The 24984-nt window shown below is 43.4% G+C and overlaps 2 protein-coding genes across 8 annotated transcripts in view; both read right to left on the reverse strand.

Moving 5' to 3' along the window:
• LOC309346997 (uncharacterized protein) overlaps positions 1 to 2769 on the reverse strand; it is a 140104-nt gene extending 137335 nt beyond the window's left edge. The window contains exon 1 of the mRNA XM_081871419.1: positions 2379 to 2769. Coding sequence (XP_081727545.1) covers positions 2379 to 2411 — 33 coding nt within the window. The 5' untranslated portion in view covers positions 2412 to 2769. The remainder of the gene's footprint in view (positions 1 to 2378) is intronic.
• MORN1 (MORN repeat containing 1) overlaps positions 1 to 24984 on the reverse strand; it is a 139712-nt gene that overhangs the window by 30379 nt on the left and 84349 nt on the right. For 4 of the 7 annotated variants that reach the window (XM_081871110.1, XM_081871109.1, XM_081871108.1 and 1 more), the window contains exons 13-14: positions 13584 to 13660; positions 3036 to 3230 (exon numbers count right to left, since the gene is read on the reverse strand). In XM_081871110.1, the coding sequence (XP_081727236.1) occupies positions 3085 to 3230; positions 13584 to 13660 (223 nt within the window). In that variant the 3' untranslated portion in view covers positions 3036 to 3084. Of the gene's footprint in view, positions 1 to 3035; positions 3231 to 11274; positions 11401 to 13583; positions 13661 to 24984 lie in introns of those variants that run through there. The other 3 variants (XM_081871114.1, XM_081871112.1, XM_081871113.1) reach the window with 3 other exon arrangements.

A 24984-nucleotide genomic window follows, 5' to 3' on the forward strand; every position in this document is an offset into this window, starting at 1 on the left:
GAACCCCCAAATTGCAGCTGCCAATTGGGGGGGGTCGTCTAATACGCCCACTCACCTAATATGCCGGAATCTATGGTATATAGAAATTTTATGTGTTAATAATCTCATGTTTGTCTCATTTAAGTACACTATAATTTTTACTCTACTTAAAGCAATATGTAATTTGTGCCATGGACATTTGTGTATGTGGAAGAAAAATCCAGAGTTTTCTGTTTTGTGAGATGACCATGGCCCCAGTTACAATGAACAAATAAATGACCAGAATATCACAGATTATATGACCTTGCCTTGTCATAAGCAGTAAGTTTTGGCAGCTGCCTCTTCTCTGGACCTTTTGCCTGCCCCCAAATTCTTTTGCAGCACCACATTGTCACCCAGCCTCTATCTTGTAGTTATGTATTTGCTTTTTAACTATACTTTCTTCTCCGTAGGCGTAACTGGTGTTTATAAGGCATTGGGGCCACTAGGCACAATGGCTATGTTATTCCTCCACTGTTAGGGACAGTATGCCTCTGAATACCACCTGATGGGAATGACGAGTGGGGAGAGTTGTTGTTGCACTCAGGTCCTGCTTGCGGGCTTCTGACTGGGGCATCTGGCAGGCCACTGTGAGAATAGGATGCTGGATTAGATGGGCCTTTGGCCTGATCCAACACAGCTCTTCCTATGTTAAATTAACAGGAGCCACACAATATTAGCTGCCAGGAAGATTTGAGTAAATCTGTATTGCTATCCATCAAGTTAATATATATCACCATTCATCTCTCTTAACTGCACTCCCTTCCTCACAAAACACTGGCAGCAGGGGGACAATGATAATGACAAACACAGATGTTATTGCTCACAACTTGTGGGCTGCCACAAGCACTTCGGGGTGGTGGAATAAACTCTTCCCTTGCCAAGTGTGGTTTGCTGCTTTACCAGTTATTCTTTTGTGTATGCTCATTGGTGTGGACTCATCGGGCTTCGTTTCTGCATTCTTTAATCCTACAGAAGCCCTGTAAAATTGGCATGTCTTTCATTGCTAAAAATCAAAATCTCTCAAACACAAATGGAAATACGTACTTAGAGGTTGTGGATTAGTAAAAGACTGTCTTCTGGGGGGGGGGGGGAGCGGGGAGACAGTGGTACCTTCAAACATGATACAACACAAGAAGGGCCCAGACCAAAATGCACCATTAATTCAGCATTCCTTTTCTCACAGTGGCCAACCAAATGCATATGGGAAGCCCACAAGCAGGACCTGAGCATAACAGCAACTCCCCCTATTTGTGATTCCCATCAACTGGCATTCAGAGACTTCCTCCACTGGAGACAGAACATAGCTAAAATGGCAAGTAGCCATTGGAAGCCTTATCCGCTGTGAATTTGTCTAATCCTTTGCTAGAGTCACCCAAGGTGGTAGCCATCGTTACATTTTGTAGAAGCAAATTTCATAGTTTAACTATGCACTGTCTGAAGTCTGTCCTGAAACTTCCAACATTCAGATTCACTGAATGGCCCCAAGTTCTAGTATTAATAAAGGAGGGGGAAAGTCTCCCTACTCATTTCCCCCCACACACCATGCATAATCTTACACATCGCTATCACATCCTCCCTTACTCACCATTTTTCTAAAAAGCCCCCAATGTTGTAACATTTCTTCATGGGCGACCTGCTCCAACCCCCTTGATCTTTTCCGTTTCCCTTTTCTGAACCTTTTCCAGCTGTAAGATATCCTTTTTTGCAGTGAAACAAGTAGAACCAGGGTTTTTTCCCCCAGTCGGAACTCAATGGAACTCAGTTCCAGCACCTCTCAGGTAGGTGCCACTCTAAGATAATGAGGGAGGCGCTCATAGTGAGTTTCAGCACCTCTTTTTTTCTAGAAAAATAGTACTGAGTAGAACTGTACACAGCATTCCAAGTCATGCAGATCTGGAATACTGTGTACAGTCCTGGGCGCCTCACCTCAAAAAGGATACCCTGTCACTTTTTCACTGGAGATGCTTGGAAATTGAATCAGGGATATTTTTTGCATTTAAGGCAAACACTCTTACCACTAAGACATGCCTCCTTTCATCATATGAGGCTGTCTTATTATGAGTCAGCCCATGGGCCCAGTATAGCCCATTCCATCTGATAGCAACGCTCCAGGGTCCCTGGCAAGGGTCTTTCTCAACCCTACAATGCAAGAACCTTTTAAACATGGGCTAACACACACACTGAAGTGATACAGCCCCAAAGGACTTCACTGTTGCATGCAGCTCAACTCTCACTTGGCTATCTTTGCCATGACGCACTATTGAGTCTTGAACTGCTCATCCAACACGGCAGAGCACGTTGCGTCTCCAACACCGGCTGCTGCCAGACACAAATATGTTCCAAACAGATCTACTCACCATTCCTCCTCCACCATAATTGCTCAGATACATTTCTGGCCTGTTCAGCTGGGGCTTTATTTTTTGAATAATTAAACCAGTTTCAGATCCTCTTTCGATGATGACAGGAGACACTTTTCAAGATTGTTGGCAGTTTTCTGCTTGCCATCTTGTAGTGGGCGATTATTATTATTTTTTAAAAGAAAAATGTACTGGGTGATCAAGAGTTCTTTTTTAAAGAGCAAAGCTATCTCGCTGCAAACATGCAATTAGGGTGCAAGTGCAGCAGTCATAAATGTAATCTGCGATGTATGTTTTTGGCTGTTGGTTGACCATCTGCTTTGCTGGGCTTTATGGTCCATGGTTATCTGACCAAACTGTTGCACACATGCATCAAGTTTTTTTGTTTTTGTTTTTCAAATGCACAGCTTACATAATGGTAAAAAGTAGCAATTGGCTTGCAAGAATAAGAATCACTGGCCTATAGTAACACAGTATGAATTAACTACAGTTCATCTGAAAGAATATCCAATAGAACCAGAGGTTTTCTGTTTCTTTGCTTCTAATTTCTCATTTTATAGCCAGTTTCATGGGGATCAAATTTTAACTATTGGTGTTGAGGGTGGGAATATTATATTAATAATCAATTGTCACACCTCTTAAGGGGAAATAGTTCACCTGTGTCTAGCTGGGCATAGTCGTGGTCACATCTTTCAATTTCTTTTCTTCAATTGACATCTTTCTTTGTTTCCTTTTCAGAACCTGCACTTTTGCCTCTCTTTGGCATAACCCTCAAGAGCTTGAATGCAGGTGGGAGATGCTGGCCTAGGAATGGAGGTGAAGTCACTTCATGGACCATAATTACATACTCTCCTGAAATATATAAAGAAAAGCTGGGAATTAATGTGCAGGGATGGATTAATTGTTACACTATGTTTGCTGTAGAGTAGCACCCTGGAGTGCAATTACCTGGAAAACTACATGGAGACGATCATGCTTTTAAACTATGAATGAATTAGTCATCTCACACATAAGCAGCAAGTGTCACCTGTCTTTCTGTGGCCAATGACTATTGTAACAAGTTTCTATATCTGAACTTGCAAGCTATCATGCACAAGCTACCATACGCTCTAACTGGTTATTAAAAAGCAATACATTTTAATTTAAGAAATGTTACGTTGAGGATAGGACACACAACGCTTCTGTTGTCTTTGCAGCAATCTGTTCGTTTTCAAATGTACAGGCTGAGAAACAAGCACTCAGGAGGCAGAACTAGTCTTGAAGCAAAACCATAGCTCTCCTGACAACCTAACCAGTTTTCCAGCAGTGCCTGAAAACTGTTTCCATTCAGCTCCCCTTTGCACATGCTCTGAGAGACAGGTTAGATCCACTAACACTCTGCAGCAAAATTTGATTCAAGGTCTAGTTGAAAGGAGTGCTGCCTTCTTGGTTTAAATACGAAGGCTTACGAACAAAGGACCTTCAGGAAATAAAGTTGTTTGCCCCATTTATTGGCTGCAAAATGGCTGGAGAATTTCAAAGCGACAGGTATCATTACAATATAAAAGTGAATAAGGAATAAAAAGTGGTGGGGGGGGGGGAATGTTTTGTTGCCCTAGAAACAGCTCAGTTCCTGTTACCGCTCCTTTGTGACCCATTAATCTTCTACATATTTTGGTGCCAGAATATGTAAGAAAGCTCCTACAAACCTGGAATTTCACAGCATGTGGAAAATCCTTTCAATTGGAAAGGGTTACCTCCCTGGCCGATAACTGACAGAGGCCACTGATGTTGCCAGGTCTCCTGAGGGCTACAACTTGGGAGCCCTTCTTTAAAAAAGAGATCTCTAGCCTCCCCACTGCAGTCCTGTTGCCTGATTTCCAATGTGCTTTCCAAAATATATTTAACGCAGGTGGAGTCTGCAACAAACTGCCACAGTGTACTCCCATCCTTTAGCAGAAGTTGTTGCTGTTCAGTGTTCCAACCAGCCAATCTGGCCCTTCTCCTGGATACTTTAAGCTTGAAGGACAGGGGTGGGGATCATTAGGCACACGGGCCAAATACGACACTCCAGGCCTCTCTATTTGGCCCTCAGAACTCTCCACTAAGTCACATCACTTCTCCATGGACCACACCCCTCACTGGCTGTGCATCACATCCTCAGTGGGTGTTTTCGCTTGGCTGCAATGTGTCCTTGAACTCTGATAATGCATCTTGCTTGTTCAGATGGAGGAGAGATGGGTGTGTGTGTGTGTGTGTGTGTGTGTGTGTGTGAGAGAGAGAGAGAGAGAGAGAGAGAGAGAGAGAGAGAGAGAGCGTGTCTCGGTAGTAGCCTACTGTAAGGGGAAAATTAAATTAGTTCCTCTACCCACTTCCAGCTCTATGATTCTATGACACAGAGAAGTCTGGAGGGCAGCTTTTGGTTCTCAGGTCAGCTGTTCCTCATGCCTAGTCATGGACTGGCTGGATGCAAAGGAATTGTGGGAGGCACCAGCTGGGCAACTCCCAAGGGAAGACAGGTCAGAGGCAGTAGATTGGTGTTGGGATGACTGAGTGGTCAGAGGAAGAAGAGGGGGGAGATTGGGAGGAGGAGGTGTCGGAAGCTGAAGAGGTAACAAGGCTTAGTGAGCAGCAGGAGGCTGTTGCAGACAGCTGCCTAGAAGTGGAGGTAGAAGCAGAGGCTGGAGAAGAGGGGGGTGAGCAAGAGGCAGATATCAGACAGGGTGCTGAAGAAGCCAGGGTGTCCTCCCCTCCTGCTGCAATCAGCTTCCCCCCACCATGCCCTGGTCTCCCAGAACCCCAAGTGATATGAAGAGGGAAGAGCAAAGACAAACAAAATGAAGAAGTCTCAGGTTGCTTGAGAAGGACACTGGGCAGGAGGAGACTTAGGAGAGCTGTGTGAAGGCAAGGTCCTTCAGTCCTCGCAACTGCCTCATTGGGGCAAGACCTACTGGGATGAGTTACTGTGTTTGCTAAGCCTGAGCTGTTTTGTTCCTTTGAATAAATTGTTAACTTCACTGACACCTTGTGAGTTTTTTCTGCCCTCCTCCCAACTCCTGCTTTGACATCCCGCCCTGCACTACTGGGTTGTAGCCTGATCTAATATGGACCACAACAGCAGAACCAACACCATATAAATATATGGGTTTTAAAAAATTAAGAACTGTGTTGCCGAATGCATGTTTGGGTTAAAGGTAGGTCCCTGGTCTGAAAAGGTTTAAGACTACTGCTCTAAGCTACGCTAGCTCTTAGAACAGCTTTTTTTAAATGTTAAGAGATTACATAATGTTAATATACCACCCTGTTAATGCTATGTTATTCACATGACAGCATTGTTCATTTGGTCTCCAGCAGCCTATATAGGCCATTCTGTTGAAGTCACACTAGGATGAAAACTGCCAGGTGCTTTGTCAAATAAAGCTTACAGGTCTTAGAAAGTGCTGCCAGCAGCTGGGGGGGGGGGAGGAGGAACGATAACCCTGGCGATATCAATGGCTGTTCTGTTGAGGGCTGTCAAAGCATTTTTCAAATGGCTTAAAGTACGGGGCGAAGCAGAGCTCAAATAGGGCTTCCTCTGGTGTGAAATGCAACATTACAGAAGGTTCTCCAGCCTGGCAGTAAAGAATACTGCACGCAATCCATATTACATGGGGATTAAAAGGAAGGAATATGTTATTCCAAGAGCTGGACGGGGGCCAGGACACCTGGGCTAGGAGCCCCCTAACTCGGAGGGGAAATATGCAATGAGATTTTGTCTTATTTTAGATGAGAGTTAACACCTCTGCAACTGTAGCAACAGTCAGAAATGCAGGAACGGGGCAAGGGACTGTGCTGTCCAAGACAGGACGGTGGCTCTGTTGCAGTCCCTCATTTGCTTCGTGATAGTGGTAGCACTGCTGTCCTCCTTCTCCCCCTCCCTCTGCTGCACCTCATTCCTCCTCTGTCTCCCCCCATCGTACTTTAAAACAACAACAACTTTATGCTCTATGCTCTGGTAACCTCTTGGCTAGATTACTGCAATACGTTGCAGGTGGGGCTGCTTCTGAAGATGGTTCAGAAACTACAGCTGGTGCAAAATTCAGCTGCCAGATTGCTCTCCATGGTTTGAGCATATAGCATCAATCCCAGCCCAACTGCACTGGCTGCCAATCAGTTTCTGGACCCAATTCAAAGTGTTGGTTTTGTACTATAAAGCCTTGAATGGTTCAATACCTCAAGAATTGCCTCTCCCCATATGTACTGGCCCGAACCCTGCAATCATCATCTGAAGCCTTTCTTCGTGTGCCTCATCCGCAAGAGGTCTGGAGAGCAGCAACACAAGAACGGGCCTTTTCTGTGGGGGCTCCCTGTTTGTGAAATGCTCGCCCCATAGAGGATTACCTGGTGCCATCATTATACATCTTAAGATACCAAGCAAAAATATTCATCTATAGCCAGGCCTTTGACTAATTAAAGCATCTATGGCCTTTCGAACTGGGTTTGTTTGTGTTAATTTTGTTTGTTTGTTGCTATGCTATGTATTTTTGTGTTTTTATATTGTAAACCACCCTGTGATCCTTGGATGAAGAGTGGTATAGAAATAAATAATAAATGAATGAATGAATATCAATAAATATGTGCATATTATATTATGTTTTATACTGCCTGTTATAGAGGCATTTTGGACTGTTACACAGTTTGCATCTCCATACTGAGGGGGTGGAGTAAAATTAGCACTGCCCCATCTAAAGAGGGTTTATTACAGAGTGAGTGCTTTTGATTGTATCCAATGTTAGTCATACAATTCATGGACATGACTCTTAGTGGTCCTCCATGGCCTGGATCCACCAGGGGCCTTCCTGTGTTCAGTATTGTGGGCTCCATTTTATGGCACTCCCTTCCAGTTAAAGTCAGAAGCCCCTCCCTGTTCAACTTCCAGCGCCTACTGCAGCATTTTAATAGAAGTATTATTGTTACAGTTTTCTTAACCTTTACCTTTTCTGTGTTGTATTTTTATGCACACCACTTAAGAGACTATTGTAGTTAAGCAGTATATAAATTGTTTAAGCAAACGTAAACCAATTCATTTCAATGGGTCTACTCTAAGTAGGACTTAATTGGATGCTGCAGTCTGCTGCCTATTGAAGTCAATACACTTCCATTGAGTTTTACTGGAACTGGGCCACATTGATGAGAATCTATCCGCAGAAACACAGTCAGGTGTATGGGAGGTTTTTGCCACTTGTTCTCTCTGTTTAATTCCTAACTGCAATGCAATTATTAATTTAGTAAACATTTCTGATTGTCTAATTACTATAAATGTTCAAGCTTTTAGAAGTGAAGCTAACAGGCCTAACAAGAACATCATGAAAAAGAATAGCGCAACCCTGAATTCCATGTAAATGTAAGAGTGTCAAAGCCTACCTGTCCCTCCATCTCTCGTGTAGTAAGACTAGAAGGGACAGATGAATCTGTCAATTTCAATTTGTCTAATTTTGTCATTTTTTTCAGTTTTAAGTTCAGCTCTTCACATTTCTGCATCAATTTGATGACTATTTTTAAGTCATCCTGAAAATTCACCAGCAATCTAGTGCAAATTTTTCTTATATACAGCTTTGTTTGCCATTTCATCTTAATATGCACATTTTTACAAAAAGGTTTCCCTAATACTATGTATTTTTGCTAAAGTAGGTACTTTTATGTCTGCTTTCTCATACTATATACATATTTGTGCACATTATGCGGTTTGAGAACTGCATCACAAAATTTAGAGAAGCACAAATTTCCAATGAAACCTGTGTTTTTGGTTCAAATATTTTTATGTATTTATCTATGTATTCATTTATAATAAACAAAAATAAAAATATGTACCCCACCCCGAGACCATTCCATTATAACTATCCAACCTCCCAAAATTTTAACACCTCTTGTGATGGTTTGACCCCTTTCCGTTAACAGTACAAATTCTACAAATACCTTCCATATCTCCTCAAAATAATTTCTCCTGTATATTCCCTGATTTACCTTAATAGCACAAGTTAATTTATCATTAATAGCTATATCCCACACCTCTTTATACCATTCTTCCATTTTATATTCACCTTGCCCCTTCCACTCCCTAGCTACAATAGCTAGTGCAGCTGTCAATAATTTTGTGAGCAAGTCCTTCGTAGCCTGCAAACTTTCCACCCCATCATAAACTGATAACAATGCTACCTCTGGACTTTCAGTCAACTTTAACCCTGTGATTTCTGTTATCTCCTTAAACACCCTTTGCCAAAAAGTTTGCATGTATTCTCCCATATTTTCCCCTAGCTTTGACTATCTATCTGCCCTATTGTCTCCTTCCTCCCCACCTCTTTTAATTGATCTTGTTGATCCTCCATTTCTACTAATATTTTATAAATTTCACTGGTTTCCCCTTTTATAACTGTATTTTCTTCTTTATCTCCCCTTTTTATTATCATTTTTTCAAATTTTGTATATTCTTTGCATTTATTTTCCCATAACCACTTATTTGTCCATTGCATCAGTTGTAGACTGTTAAACCAAGTTATTTTACCTCATGTTAGAGCTTCTCTTATTTGTTATTTGCTTCTCATTTTCTCCACTCATTCCTTTATTTTAAGTATTTTCTTCTTTTGCTTCTTTTTTCAATTTCCTTTTAAAAATTTACTGGGAAATCTTCTAGCATCACCAACAGAGCTGGTGGGGAATTTACTGGTATATGTTTCCTTTATCTTTCACCCATATCTCAATGATGTTCCTTAATAAGGGATTTTGTTCACGTATATTTTTTGGGGGGAATGCAGATTAGATAGGTTTGCATTAAAAATCTGAACTGAATTTCTCTCCCATCCCTAGAGAGAGAAATTGTATGTTGCTGCCACAGGGTCAATCATCAACAACATTGTTTTTCCATCAGAGATTCTTTCTTTCTTTTGCCATGGTATGAATTGGAAAAAACAGAGAAGTGAGCTCAGGAATGCATCTCCCCCCCCCCCCAATTCCTGTGTTAAAGGAGCTATGAGATCATTCCTGATTGTATTAAGAGATTGCTTCCACATATCCATTTGAACAATCCATTATTTCCCCCTTAATTACTTACATGCACAGATCTACTCCGATATTTTCTTTCGTTGGCTACCTTCCTGATGCCCATAAATAGTCTCAAAAATGCCTACTCAGATCTAACAATATGTAAGCTGAGGGGGCCTCAGAGGTTTCTCAGGTCTTATCCCTCCAGAATTCCTTGCTGTGAGCAAGAGGCACCCCACATCAAACCTCTACAATATAACAAACCGGTTTTGAAGTGGTTTAATTGTCAGTGCTTCTGCTAAGGAACAGTACTTATAGAAAGGTATTGAGAAGTATGTGTGGGTAGCTTTAACTTTGCAGACATGTCCTCAGTGGTTCCCCTGCCCCCTCAATCTTTTGTTGGCCTTGTGGGGGAAGGAAATCCATTTGCTCATGCTGTTCAATCCCCAGCGAGCACACAGTACCTTAAGGGAACCACCTAAGATTCTGCCAAATAGAAGATGTCGATCACAAAGAGTATAACATTTGAGAAGCAAGTTTGGGCATTCAGCTTATATGGAAGACATTCCTCAGAGCTGAGAGAGAGAGAGAGAGAGAACGAGAGAGAGAGAGAGAGAGAGAGAGAGAGAGAGAGAGAGAGAGAACACCAGGCCAGATGGTTTCATTCCCTACAATCTAAACTTGTGTGGAGCTGGCAGGCAATAGACGTAGCCCATGAAAACCATATAAGTCAGTGTGATGTAATGGTTAGAGTATCAGACTAATATCTGGGAGACCAAGGTTCACATCCTCACTCGACTGTGAGGCTCACTGGGTGACCTTAAGCCAGTCACTGCTTCTCAGCATCTCATAGGGTTGTTGTGGGGATTAAATGAGGAGAGGGGAAGCATGTTTCCCACCTCCTAGCTCCTTGTGGGGGGGGGGAGTGGGATATAAATGCAGTAAATAAAGAATAAATAAATTTCCTTGCCAATGCTGCATATTCATTAAGCCCTTGGCTTGGTCTCAACCACCACCAAAACCTTATCTCGAAGATGCGGTAGTGGAAGGAGCCATATGCAAGCCCCTCTGAAACATTTGTGGGGAACAGTCAGGCATAAGTGAAAAAAACTCATGGTCATTCCATAAAAGAGCTTAAGAAATCGTGAACTGGCATCTGGGCAGATAGCCCCTTCATTCATTATTCTAAAATGTTGCACATACTATTTGCTAAGAGAAAGGGGGGGGGGGAATCTACATTTTGTGCCAAGAAACAAAAGAGGTGAATTCTGTGACCTGAAAAATTATGCGACGTGGCGTGTGTATGTTTGCGTACAATTTGCATAGTTTATTTAGCTTCTGCTAACCACAGGGTTTGCAGGCTTGCTCGCAAGGAATTGTATGTGAATTGAACCTATGCCTCTTGACTGATGGAGAACCAGCTCATCCCTCTTTTTGGCTTCTGATATTTCACCAGGCATAGCCTACCCATCTTTGCAGGTATAAAAGGCTAGAAAGTTATTGTTGTTGATGATTATGATACTCCCCTCCTCTTTCTTTTTCAGTGACAACTGAGGTTTTTGGGCGGGGTGGCAGGGGTTCTGATTCTGATAGAGTTCCATTGCACAAGCATGGAATAAGTGACTCCAGGCAGGGTCACTATTAACTCTGCTGAGAAGCCACTGACATCAGGCTCCTCCCTCCATTACCTGCCACCCAGAAGCAATCATTACATTGATTTAGTAGAAGAAGCAAAGGAAAGCAGGCCTTTCCTTCAGCTGAGAGACTAGCAATTTTCTGGCTCCCCCTTTCCTTGAATTGCTTCCCATTACAACTGCTGTTATAAGAATTTTGCTGTTAAGAACCATTACCATTGCCATTCCTCCTCCCTCCCCATTCTTTTTTCTTTCTGTGTCATGTCTTCCAGATTGTAAGCCTAAAAACAGGGATTGTAGTACTGACCCTTGTAAGCTACTTTGGGAGCATTTGGGGGGGGTGAAGCTTGTGCGTGTGTTTCTCTCAATCCTTCAAATAAATATTCAGTGATCTAAATAAAAATAAAATGAATGAATGAAAACACAGGATAATCCCCTTGGCCCAAATAAGAATACAAGGAGAACTCTGCTGAATCAGATCAAGGGTCCCTCTGCCCCAGCCTCCTCTTCTCGGTAACAGCCAGCCCTAATACTTCTGGGAAGCCCATAAACATGGAATGAAAGCAGCCCCCCACTTGCCAAACACTGCTTGACCCCCCAGCAGCTTCAATTCAAAGCCAGACTGCCTCTGTATATGGAGGTTCTATTTAGCTGCCATGGAAAATAGTGGTTGATACCTCCACCTTCCATACATTTACCTAACAACCTTTTTTTGAAATTATAGTAACAGTTTGCTGGATCAGACTGAGGCTCCATCTACTCTGGCTGTTTGCAGCAATGGCTGGCCATATGGCTTCTGGGAAGTCTAAAAGCAGGGAACGACGGCAACAGGTGCTATTTAGTGGTTTACTGCCTCAGAACATGGGATGGTTCCATTAAGCTCTCATGATTAAAATACATTTCTACCAATCTCCCATGAATGGTCTTTTTCTCTTATATGGCCAAACCTGCTCCAGGAACAAGAGCCGGGACAGAAAGATAATAATAGGAAAAAACCCTCCCCACCAGCTCACTTATCATGTGCGTATGTGTGAGCTGTTCCACCCCACACTTTGAGAAGGTTGCAGTTAGGATTTTGTGTACACGAGCCTTCCTCTCTCTCGCTTCCCCTCCCATCTGTTCCAAAAACAGGCTGACATTTAAAAAACAGGGAGAAAAGAACGTCATGTTGCAGCTATCAATATGGAATCTGGGCTCAGCGTCTATATAGGAACCAGCACTCGCAAAAGCAGGACAATATGACTTTTTTAAAAGACTTGCCAAGATCAGTGCAAGGGACAAAAAGCAAAGCACTGTATGTCGCATATAACAAGCTAGAAGAACAAGGCTCCAAATGCATGAACAAGTTTGGGCAGAATCTGTGCAGGATTGACTCTGTTTTTCTGATGTGTTGTTCCCCCTCCCCTTGAAAGCAGAATATCATCAGTCAGCCCCAGTACCATTCTTGCCTTACTCAGCCACTTGTTACCACAGTAGTATTGCTGGCAGGGCAGCTAACATGATTTTTCTGGGCACCCTGGGGGAGAGAAAAGAATGGCTGAAGGCTATTCTAACATTCTCTTTTACTGCTCAGGAAGACTATTCTCATCCAAAATTGTTATACAAAAATCCTGCTGGTTGTTTCTGGCTAATGTTGCTTGCCTGGTTTTCTCTCTACAGCTACCACCAGAAATATTTGGTGGCCAAGTGCCCTTTACTTTACAGGCATAGAGCAAGGACACTCTTCTGGCTAGCCTGCTGCCCTTACTAATCCTCTGAACAAGCTGCTATCTGGCTTCTCATCTACCATCTTCAAAATGTGCTTAATTAGTTAAAAGTTAACGGCCTTAACTTTGGTTACCATTTTGCTCTCAGAACATGACTTTAGATAATATGTGGAAATTCTACCTGTGGCACTGCACCCTATAGAATACCTAGGGCAATGACCCAAAAACAGGCAGTAGGCAAAGGCACTCTCTTGTTTACAAGATATGTGGCTGCAATCCTAAATCCACTGATCTGAGAGTAAGCCTACACAGTAGAATAGGAAGCTCAAAGCCATTTCAGAGGTACCCAATGCTGTTTATGCTTGCTTATGAGAACCCAGTCTTGGCTTATAAACCTTGGATATGGAAGCCCTAGGAATTTCCAAATCAAAGTCCACCTTGCAGTTTCTTTGAACTCTTTCCCATACTGCTTGGCTTACTTATTGGTGTTGCAGGGACTGGGAAGTTAAAAGTCTCCCATAACCTTCCTTACAATTGGATCAAACAGGAAAAATAATGTTACAGCTAGCACCCACCAAACAAACAGCAATTCAGGAATGGAGGGAATCACGATTCTTAACAGAGGAGCCTAAATTGTCATGGAATGATGAATGAATCACCTTGCGAAGACACTGAAATAAAGATGCTTTGAAACAAAAACCCCTTAGGACCATTCAAGTGCAGAACTGATGAAAACAAGTTTTTCACCCTTGCATCATCCTGACCTCTGTGACTTTGCTCCTGAAATTAACAACTTTTTTTTGAGGGGGGAGCAATGATTTGCACAAAATATGCAAGAGACAAGAGAACGTGAGAATGAGAAATTATACCTGGTGGTGCTGCAGTGATTTTCTGATGATCATGGCTTGCTCTAGAACCCTTCCATCCTTCAGCTTCCCCTTCAGACCTGCAGACGATGATGGAGAAAAAGTGAGGTGATGGTGTCTCAGCTGTGCTGCCAATAGCCAACTGCTTATCAACTACGCTGTATACTGTGGCACATAGGCTTGCCATACGTCCGGAAAATTCCGGACATGCCAGGAAATCGGACGCCTAAAACAGCATCGGAGGGGGGGGGGGTTGAATTTTAAGAGATGTCAGGAATTTTCAGGACATATGGCAACCCGTTTTCTTTTTTTTCCTTCTGTTTTTCTGCACCCAGGTGGCAGTGCAGTAGTGGAGTTAGCTGGAGGTGGGCAGGGCGGTCTGCACTGGGCACCACTTTCTTTTGGGGTGGTGCAGCATATTATTTAACTATTTCACAATATATGCCGCCCATCATGCTTCCATCTCCAAGTATGCAGAGGCCTCTGCTTGCCTGTGGGTCCCCAGGTCCGCTGCATGTCCGCTGCATGTGTCTGGAGCGCAGGTCAGTGGGGAGCAGGCGGTGAACAGCGAAAGCATGAAGCGCTTGTGCCTCCCTCACAATCCCACCTGTCCAGTCCCAGCATTTCAAGTAGTAGCGCTAGCTAGGACTCGGCTGCCATACAGCTTGGCAGCTGCCATTTGAGGCCTGTCCAGCAGCAGAACCTGCGGTGTAGGGTCATGAGCAGTAGCAGGTGAGTGGCCGCCCAGCTGTTCCTGGCCGCCCAGCTGTTCCTGGCCTGTAGCCGGCGGTGGCTACCAGACATCCCACCCACGCAGTAGCAGAGCTTCATGCTCCAGCACCAGGGGGGCAGAGAGCAGACAGCGGCAGGGCTGGCGCGCATCCTGGGGGCATGGCACGCCGCCCGTAGGGGCGTGGCACATGCCCTGGGGGCATGGCACGCATCCTGGGGGCATGGTGTGCTGCCCGTAGGGGCATGGCACCCAGTGTGGGCGGGGGGGGCAGCCACGATGGCACCCCGCTGGGATTGAGCTGCCGGGGGCGGTGTGCTCCCCCCGCACGCCTCTTCCTCTGCCAGTGCACCCACGCATTCTTTCTCTCTGCTTGCACACAGGCCGGGGTCAGGAACGAGACAGCGTGGCAGTCAGCCTGATGATCAGCTGATTGTTGGGATTGCACAGCTCAGAGAGTGCTATGCAGAAGGGTTTGCAGGTGTTGTCAATCAGCTGATTGGCAGTGCCCTGCAAACCCTTTTATGAGTTTTAAGTAATTAATCTCATAATGTGAAGGAAGAGTGGAAGAGACAGAATGGTTCACCTGACTGATAACTGGTATGCATGCAAGAACATAAAAACAGCCTGTTGGATCAGGCCAAAGGGACACCATCTAGTCCAGCATCCCATTCTCACATTTGCAGTCAGATGCCTTTATGGGAAGCCCACAAGCAGGACCTGAGCGCAACAGGACTCTCTCATCTTGTGGTTGCTAGCAACTGGTGTTCAGAAGCATACTGTCTCCGATGGCACAGGTAGAACATAGCTGTTATGGTTTGTAGTCAGTCTGATAACCTTATCCTCCATGAATTTGTGTACTCCTCTTTTGAAGCCACCCAGGTTTAACTATGTGCAGTGTAAAGAAGATATTTTGTCTGTCGCAAATCTTCTGAAATTCAACCTCATTGGATGTCCCAGATTTCCAGTGCTATGAGAAAGGGAGAAAAACCTTTCTCGATCCATTTTCTCCATGGGGCTTACTCCCAGGCTAGTGTTTACAGAATAACAGACTTAGGCTGCAATCCTACAATCACTTACCAGGGAGTAAGTCCCATTCAACCCAATGGGGCTTACATCTGAATAAACTGTACTATAAACGTTGGTAGCCTACTTAGTAGGAATAATTTATTCTGCTTTTCCTTACATAAAGAGAGACACACTCCTGCTTGATTTTTAAAAAGGGGGTGAAGGTAAAGGGGCAAGAAATAGGCTTTGCTTATCTCCCAGAGGACAAGTAAAAGATTCAGAAATCACAGCTTGGAGGGGAAAGAAGATAAATAATTTAGCACTAAGAATAACTGAAGCCTGATAGTTTGCCAGCATTAGAAGAAATAAAAGAGTTTACAAGAATCTGACAATTTTTTATTTTTTTTATAGAGCCTCTGGAGGGCTGAACAAATAAATAGAGAACAAGAAAAGAGTTCAAAAGTAATGTGCATAAGTAGATTTTGAAGGGAAGGATTAAAATGTGAAAACAATAGCATGCATGAATTCCCTGAGCTAAAAATCAAGCTGCCCTGCATTCTTCAATATTATTTATATCTGTCTATCATACTGGTATCCTACCTTTTCTCCAAAGTACTCAGGGTGGACTAGATGGGATGTTCTGTTTAAAAAGCAAAGCAAAGCAATGCAAAAACAACAACAACAAAAACCCTCAAATCAGCTATATGAGGTTTGGCTGATGGAGACATAGTGGCTGGCAGGGGTGGCCGGTGGCCTGTCCGATCACTGCCTCCACCCCCGGCCAAAGCTTTGCTTACTGAACCCTGGTGGCAGCGACAGGGACAGGAAAGCAGGGCATCATGGGGGCACCACCCCATAGAACTCCATCACCCTAATTTAGTCATGGACTTGCTTGTTAACTTCAGTGGGGTCCACTCTGAGAAGGATTAACTGGATGCAAACCTTGGTGTCTTTGCTTCCAAGTTCAACACTATATATGTACATACACACAAACTATATACCACCTTTTGGCCCACACACCCCTGCCCAAAAAGTGGCTTACAACAATTACTATATCTTCACTATTAAAATCAGAGCATTAAAACAAGATTAAACAAATAAAACAAATCCAGAAACAGGATTAATAAAAGTAAGTACAGTGGTACCTTGGGTTACAGACACTTCAGGTTACAGATGCTTCAGGTTACAGACTCCGCTAACACAGAAATAGTACCTTGGGTTAAGAACTTTGCTTCAAGATGAGAACAGAAATCGTGCTCCGGCGGCGGCAGCGTGGCAGCAGTGGGAGGCCCCATTAGCTAAATTGGTACCTCAGGTTAAGAACAGTTTCAGGTTAAGAATGGACCTCCAGAATGAATTAAGTTCTTAACCCGAGGTACCACAGTAGAATAAAAGCTTGGTGGAATGAAAATGTCTTGACAACCCACAAAAAGACATCCAAGTCTGGCCCAGGCAGGTGGGGTTTCATGGGATGTGAAGTTTTTCATAAATCTCCTGCCTCCTACTCCCCTCCAAGTTGTGGCTTAGTTCTACATTATTAGTAATTTGGGAGGCAAAGTTATTGTGGAGGGACTTCATTCATACAGTTGTGCAGGTGTTAGTGACTGTGAACACAACAGGATGGGATTTCATTATTGTCTCAATAAAGTCCTTGATAGGTTTTAGGTTATGCTATGCTTCTAATAGGTTGTGTTATATTCTGGATTATGTATGTTTTAATAGATTATGTCTGAATAGGATGAGAGTGTTGGAGATACGTGCAAATGTGTATGTGAATCCGGTCTTGGGTGTTTGATTTTCGTTGTTGTGTATACTGTGTATATACGGACAATGACAATAAATTTATCTAATCTACTCAATTTGCTCCAGCAAATGGTTGAACTGTCCACTATTTGGGAGGTTAAAAGAGAGCTAGAGACAGTAAGTTGCCTAAGGCTATGTGGTGAATTCATACAGAGAAGAGATTTTAACCAGAGACTGGCCAGTCTTTAAACCTATGTTACACTAGTTCTGCACCAGATAGAACAGCTGGAAGTCCTGCTGATGTATAATTTTACAGAGATAGGAGAAGACTGATTCTACACTCATGGGAAAATACATACAGTTTCTGTTTTAGGCTACAACTTAAGCAACTGTTGTTCTCAACATTTGGAGGGCACCAGGATGGGGAAGGCTGATGTACATAGAACAAATTACACCAACACATCCAAAGGTGATAATCCTACTCATGCCTCTCACACACCATAGTGAAAAAACACTTTTTCTAACCAGCTGGAACCTCTCCAGGAAGGAATCTCTCCAGTGTCACGAACTGCCTGGAAAAGGCATGCTGGTTTCCAATGAAAAAATATCTTGTTCCATGTTGATCCAAAAGTCTGTTTGTTTTGCCATTCATTCTGTCTATACTGAATCCTTCAATTTTGGTACAGAGTTAATTTCAAACTATGAAATTAATTTCATAGTTAATTTCAAACATCTATGTTCATTTTGAGTCCATCATAAATGGAATCTCCCAGTTACAATGGATTGGATAAGAAGTAATGGAGACCGTTCCTGCTCTGTTAGCAGAGCAGACAATCCTGGGCTAGATGGACTAAATATAAAGGCAGCTTCATATTATCTATTCACATGTTAAAGGAGCCAAGATACCCCAGAGTAGTCATGAGTAGCCAATGTTTATGGAGAATAGGATGGAGAACCAGTGCCCTAGACTCCAATTCCCATCAGTCTCAGCTGGCATGGCCAAAGGTCAGAAATGATGGGAATTGTAATCCAGCAACATCTAGAGGGCCACTGGTTCTCCATCCTTGATGCAGAATGCATAGTAAGACAGATCACCATCTCAATGTTACAGGTAGGAAAGCTAAGGCTAAGAAAATGGTGGCTTGCTTAAGTCTGCCTACTTAGGTTCATGGCAGAAGTGAAATTTGAAGCCGCAACTTTCTGCTTCAAACTCTCAAACCATTAATCCACAGCAGCATGCAAAGCAATTGCAATTCCATGAGTCACTAGTTCCGCAAGAAAAGTCATTGAAAACAAGAGAAAAGAACAGAAAAAGCCAACAGGATGAACAAAATTTAGGGAAGTATATATTTTTATTTATTGCTGCTGTTACAGGATAAGGCAATGACTCATCAAGTCCTTTCTTTGTCAGTGAAGTTTGTAAGTGAAAGTGAATACTCATTTGTAAGTTCTCAACGTATTTACATTTGCCGCATTTTCAAATAGCCAAGGCAAAATGTATTTTTCTCCAAACTCTTATTCAACTCTGGACTTCTTATGTCAAACACTGGCTTAGTTCAGCACAGTGAGGGAGAAAAAAAGACTGGTGAGCAGCAAAGCAGCTGCAAGCCCCTCTCAGGATTCCAGAAGTTTGCATGGTCCTGGTTAACATAGTTTGGCTTTCCATGATGTGTGAACCAAGCCAATATGTTCATATCCATTTCATAATACTTTAAGAAAGATATGAGAAAGTCATGGTCCTCCAGGTGTTATTAGACTACAACCCCCATCATCCATACCCACAGACCATGCTGGCTGGGACTAGTGTAAGTCGTAGCCAAATAACATCTAGAGGGCCACAAATTCACTATCCCTAAGTTTAGGAACTGCTGGGGAGGTCTCACTTCAAAATTTATGATTGTTCCCTAGACTGCAGGCCTGTGTTTACCTTAGGATTTATTAAGGGTGCCAGATTTGAGGTGCAATTTGCCCAAACTACAACTGTTCCACAAATCTATGTGCTTGGTACTTTGATTTGATCCCTCATTCAGCTCTCTATGATGGCTGTGAGTGCCCTAACAGATTATCCAAAACTGGCACTGACAATGCAAAAAGATTTTTAGGTTTCTGAAGGGCAGTTACCGTACTTGCCTGATGCCTGAGGTAGTGGAAAAGGCTAAAAATATGAGTAGGTAGGTAGGTAGGTAGGTAAGTAAGTAAGTAAGTAAGTAATTGGAGACTTTTATTCCTGAGGGTGTTGCACAGATATCCATTCAACATGGCTTAGATTTAGTGAAGTCTACCACAAAACACTGAGTTGACTATCAGTGCTCTTGGTTGTTCCTTCCAGAATTATAATTCAGTGAACTTTGCCCCACCAACATCAGTCTGCCCTAGACCATTCCCGAGCTATCACTGGCATACTGTTGGTATCACTGCCTTCCACCCTACCAGCCACCACTGACTTTTGTACCTTATGTCACCCAGAAATCAACTTAGTTTACTACTAGGGCTGGGTACATTCCTAGATGCTGAATATATTCTGCCTTCTTCAGTGTAATGCTGCATTTTTAGTTCCTCCAGATTAATTTTCCTCTAGAAAAGCTTAACCATCCATTAGCATAGATTGCATTTGCAAAGGAGTGGTCCCTTCAAGGCACGGAAGATGGAAGCAAGAATATTAGTTGTCTAAATCATATTTAAACTCTGGATTAATGTAGGACTTTATGACATTACACCTCTCTCTCTCTCTCTTAAACTGCTGGGGGGAGGGGGAGCTTTCAAGAAATGAAACTGCTTTCATTTCATACATTTGGCCAACACCTTACCATATATATATTCCTTTTCCCATTAGTGAAATCATTGTGGACCCAAGGGTGTTAGATAAGAATGTAGTGATTAAAAAGGTAAAGGTACCCCTGCCCATACGGGCGAGTCGTGTCCGACTCTAGGGTGAGAATGTTGGAAGTTGTGGGTTCAATTTTTTATTTTCTTTCTTTCTTTTTATTTTATTGCATTTATATCCCACCTTTTTCTCCAAGGAGTTCACAGTGGTGTGTATGTTCTCCCCCTCCTCATTTAATCCATGAGGCAAGGGCTGGTGACCTATAGAGTAAGGAAATCCAGGGGAGGAATCAAATGGGTTGACAGATGTTCTGCCCCCGTGGATCCCTCTAGTCAGACACCTCTTACTCTGGAGATGCTTCTGGCACCTACTCCTGACAGTAAAGAGTTTTCTCTTTCTGGGGAGGCGATTGAGAATAAGTCAGATGCTGAGCTGGTGCCTACTCTATTTCAGTCTCTATGGAGATGGAGAAGATAGGACAAGCAAACTTCACAGGCCCACCCCATTATCAGAAGTTCCTGTTTCTCTGCCCTGTCCCAGGACTCCAGCCACTTCCTTCAAAAGGAAGATGCAAGGCTGGGTGGCATCTGTCTTTCTTGGGACATAAAGGACATAATGGAAGAGTGTACCTTCAGCGATGAAGTCAAACCACAGCACCTGCTGTGGCTGTAGAGACCAATACATTTTATCCTCCCGACAGTGCTATAAAGATGGCTAGTCTGAAAGATGGCGACTAGCCTAAAGTCTCCCACTTGAGCTTTGTGACTGAGTAGGGGATTTGAATCTGGGTCTCACTGATTCTAGTCTAACAACTACACAACACTGGCTCTCAAGATCAAGGTAGGAGAACCTTCATGCTTGTGCACTAGTGTTCAGTCCATGTAATATAAACAATAAGGAAGTGAAGTATTACAGTGCTTCTGTTGCTTCCAATGCCTGTTTTCCTCATGAAGGTTCTTCCTCTTTTCTCACTCTACAGCTTTTGTGTTATATAATTATGGCCAGGGGCACACCAGGAAGGGGGCTGCATATAGGAGGGAATCAGAGCAGTTGCCTCTGAAAGGGTTAACTTCGCTCACCACCCCTCCCAATCCCTGCCCCCTTGTTCAGCCATTAAGAGACCCCCCCCACACTCCATATGCTCTGCTCCATTTATTATTTCTGCATTGCATCAGGAGGGAAGTATTCACACTAAGCCACAGGGATTAAAGACTGAAGCCGTAGGGAAGTCGGATCACATCCTTCATATCCATCTGTTTTCGATTCCAACCCTTCACACCTGCTTTTATTTATTATTCCTTGCTCAGACAAGACAGGGCTCATTTTTCAAATCTTAAAACCTTTTTTTTTCTTAAGAAAAGTATATAAAGGCAGGAGATATATACACACACATTCTATTATTCCTCCTTCCTTCAAACTCCTATGAAAATGACACGCCCAAGCGGAAAAAAAATTATGACATGGCAGGGTCTTGGATGTCGTGGTAGGCCAGGGAAATCTTAAAAGTTGGACAGCTCCTTAAAGTACTTCTTCAGAGTGGGCAAAGTCACTGCAATAAAGCAGAAGTTGCTTCCATTAAGCTTCCATTGCTAAAGGCAGATTATTTTGGATGAGTATTTGCAGGGGTTATGTGTGGGTGTGTTTGCAAACTTTAGGCTGAAATCCTATACTGGGAGTAAGCCACCATGAATTTAATGTGGCTTACTTCTGAGAAAACACACGTAGGACATCATTGTTAGGCTGATTTCTACACGCAATTACTTTTGAGAAGACATGTGTAGCACTGCACAGTTAAATGTTTTTCTTTTTCAACATCCAGCCACAAAACAGCTCTCTGCTCACTCCTAGCCCAAGGAAGCCCTGTCTGAATGAAGGCCAGTCTTGCATTCTCTTTCCATCAGGCTTTTTGAATTCATGGAGATCCAAGACTTGAGAATGTTCATTTATGTATTTATGACATTTATATTGCACCTTTCCTGCAAGCAGTTCAAGGTGGCATACACAGCAAGTAGACAAGGCTGAGAGACTGTGTCTGGCCCAAAGTCCACCAAGTGAACTTAATGGATAAGCAGGGATTTGAAACATAGTCTCCCATGTCTTAGTCCAACACTCTAAACCAGAACTTTCCAACCTGTGTGTCACGACACGTTAGTGTGTTGGCTGCAGTGCATAGGTGTGTTGTGCAAACACTCCCCGTGCTCCTACTGGGGCTGGAAAAGGGTTAGTTTAACCTCCAGTTTGCTAGTAAAACTGAATTAGGTAAAAGTAAAGGGACCCCTGACCATTAGGTCCAGTCGTGACCGACTCTGGGGTTGCGGCGCTCATCTCACTTTATTGGCCAAGGGAGCCGGCCTACAGCTTCCGGGTCATGTAGCCAGCATGACTAAGCCGCTTCTGGCGAACCAGAGCAGCACACAGAAACGCCGTTTACCTTCCCGCTGGAGTGGTACCTATTTATCTACTTGCACTTTGATGTGCTTTCGAGCTGCTAGGTTGGCAGGAGCAGGGACTGAGCAATGGGAGCTCACTCCGTTGGGGTGGATGCAAACTGCTGACCTTCTGATTGGCAAGTCCTAGGTTATGTGGTTTAACCCACAGCGCCGCCCGCGTCCCCAAAACTGAATTACTGTGTCGCAAAATGATGCATCTTTAAAAGTGTGTCACCAACATGAAAAATTTGGAAAACTCTGCTCTAAGCCCAGCGCAATGGCTCTCATTCAGATGTCCCTATATAGAACCGGTGCATAAAGATGCTGATCTTATAAATGTTTCCTAATAATCAAAGCTACTTTTCATCTAATGGAAAAAACAGCAATGACAACTTTGGTGATAGTAATACTTAGCATTTCAAGGTCCACAGCAGTCATTAACTTGGTTAAACAAAGGTAAGCCAACTGTTGGTTGGGTTAGGCATCTCTTAAGAATGACTGTGGCAAACGCCACATTAACCCTGGGAATGTCATTACGGGATGGTGTAATGTGCTTCCCAGCAGCAATGCACAGAGAAAAAAGATAAGTTCCACCAGGGGCTCATCACATAGTGGCATTATTTTGCTCAATGTTGTAAGAAAAAAAGGTGGGAAGGTGGGAAGACCATCCGGCCACCTTCTCAAATTGTAAGTATCACACCCACCTGAAAGAGGGAGCCCATGAAAGTCACAGAAATTATTCCTACACCTTGTGGTGGGGATGAAGGTCCAGTGAAGGAGGGGAGGGGTGCTGTGTGCAGCCCTAATCAAAAATACCCACTTATGTGTGCCCTGCCCTGCACACATAAGTAAAAATTATGTAAGTGGGGAGCACCCTCTAAACACCCTTTAAATAACCTCTCTCTCACTTTCTCTCCAATCCATCTCAAAAATATTATACTAAAAATATCCACAACGGGAATTGAAGCTCTGTGGCTGGCTGGAGGCTGGAAGATGTGTAGAAAAGCGGCTTCTCCTGTGCACTACCGCACGCATCAGCTGTTAGGCGGGGAGGCTGAGCAGCCTAAACAAACCCAGTTGTGCTTCCAGTCTCTTCTCCACCCTCACACTTCAGGATCTGGGCAGGGTCTCCTCGTGAGCCACGATTCTCCAGCTCTCTCCCTGCATTCCTGGTATGAATTATATTATTTATTTATTTCCAGGCACTGCACAATATACGAGGTCACACACGAGTCGATTGTGCACAAGTTTAAGGGGGGGTACCTGCAGTACCTTAATCATGTGTTTGGAAGAGACGAAAATGCCATTTTGGCTAGCTCCCTGCCAAAACGCAAGACCACCTGTACCTCATATATCCACTTACAGTATATAACCTAGGAAAAAGTGGAAGGGTACATAATATGTGATGGTCTTTCTCACCCAGGCACCCTTCATGTGCATTGGTCCTAACAATCCTGACCACCAGTCAGACTGGCTGGAGCATGTAGAAGCTGTAGTTCAAAACATTTAGAGGGCACAAATTTTGGGAAGAATGTTCTCTGGGTAGAATTAAATAAACCACTATGGGAATATTTGTTGGAAGGGCAGTATAAAAATACCTTAAATAACAAAATAAGGTAAAATAGTTTAGTGTGGTAATGCTTTGTATGCAGAAGGACCAGGTTCAGGCAACAGAATCTCCATTTAAAAGAATTTAAAACTGCTGGAAAAACCACTGGTGAGGAGATGTGTGTATGAAAAAGATGTGGGGATCGATCTACAATTTTGTTTCTGAATTCTTTTTTAAATGCCACATATGCCCAGAAAGATGGAAAAAAGAGGGGAGGGATAAGAATCCAGAATCAACAGACAACTAAAAATGCAACTTTTTTTTGTATTTTTGTTCAGAAACAAGAACACAGCAGATGGGCATCTGCAAACAACAAGTGCCGCTCATGGGTGAGCAAATGGGGAGATGAATTATTGGCTACTTTTTTGTACAGTTCCTCTGTGGCATCTGGTACTGTCCACTAACATTTCTCTTAGTAGCTTTTTTCCCTGTGTGTACAAAGTACTTTACAATTTGCTCTTCTGGCACCCTGTTAAGATAGATTAGAAGCAGAAACCTTGCATACTGCACACAACAGCATTTCTCTTCCTCATTTCATGGTACCTTCCTTTCCCTTCCTTTCTGTACCTCCATCAAACCATTAACTTAAAGTCCTGCTCAAGTCCCGCGCTGCTCTCAGCTTTGTAAGTGAGCGGTTTCAGTCTCCAGCTAGTAAGCTGTGGTGCAAAGGAGAGAGGGTGAGGCTGGCAGAATGGAAGAGGCATATAATCATAGAATCATAGAACTGTAGGGTTGGAAGGCACTCCAAGGGCCTTGGGGATAAGGTGAGTGCTTGCTGAATGGAGGATAAAAAGGGATGAAGAAACTGGCCCCTGCCCCCAGAGGGACTGTCACCACTGCAAGTAAGCAGGGAGGAGGCAGGGAGGCAGGTGGGGAACCCAGATCCAAATCTGCCACCCCTCCCAGAGTGCCGTTTGAGATGGCTGCCTCAGAAAGACTCATGATAGCATCAGCCATGAAACTGTTAGTCTTTACATATGCCAGAAGACACTCCACAGTTCTGAACAAAATACTACGGCTGAAGTGAACCAATGTTTAAGTAGAGTGGTCCTCTTAGTCTC

Source organism: Podarcis erhardii, assembly GCF_964252035.2.
Source record: "Podarcis erhardii genome assembly, chromosome: 7".
Lineage (NCBI taxonomy): Eukaryota > Metazoa > Chordata > Lepidosauria > Squamata > Lacertidae > Podarcis > Podarcis erhardii.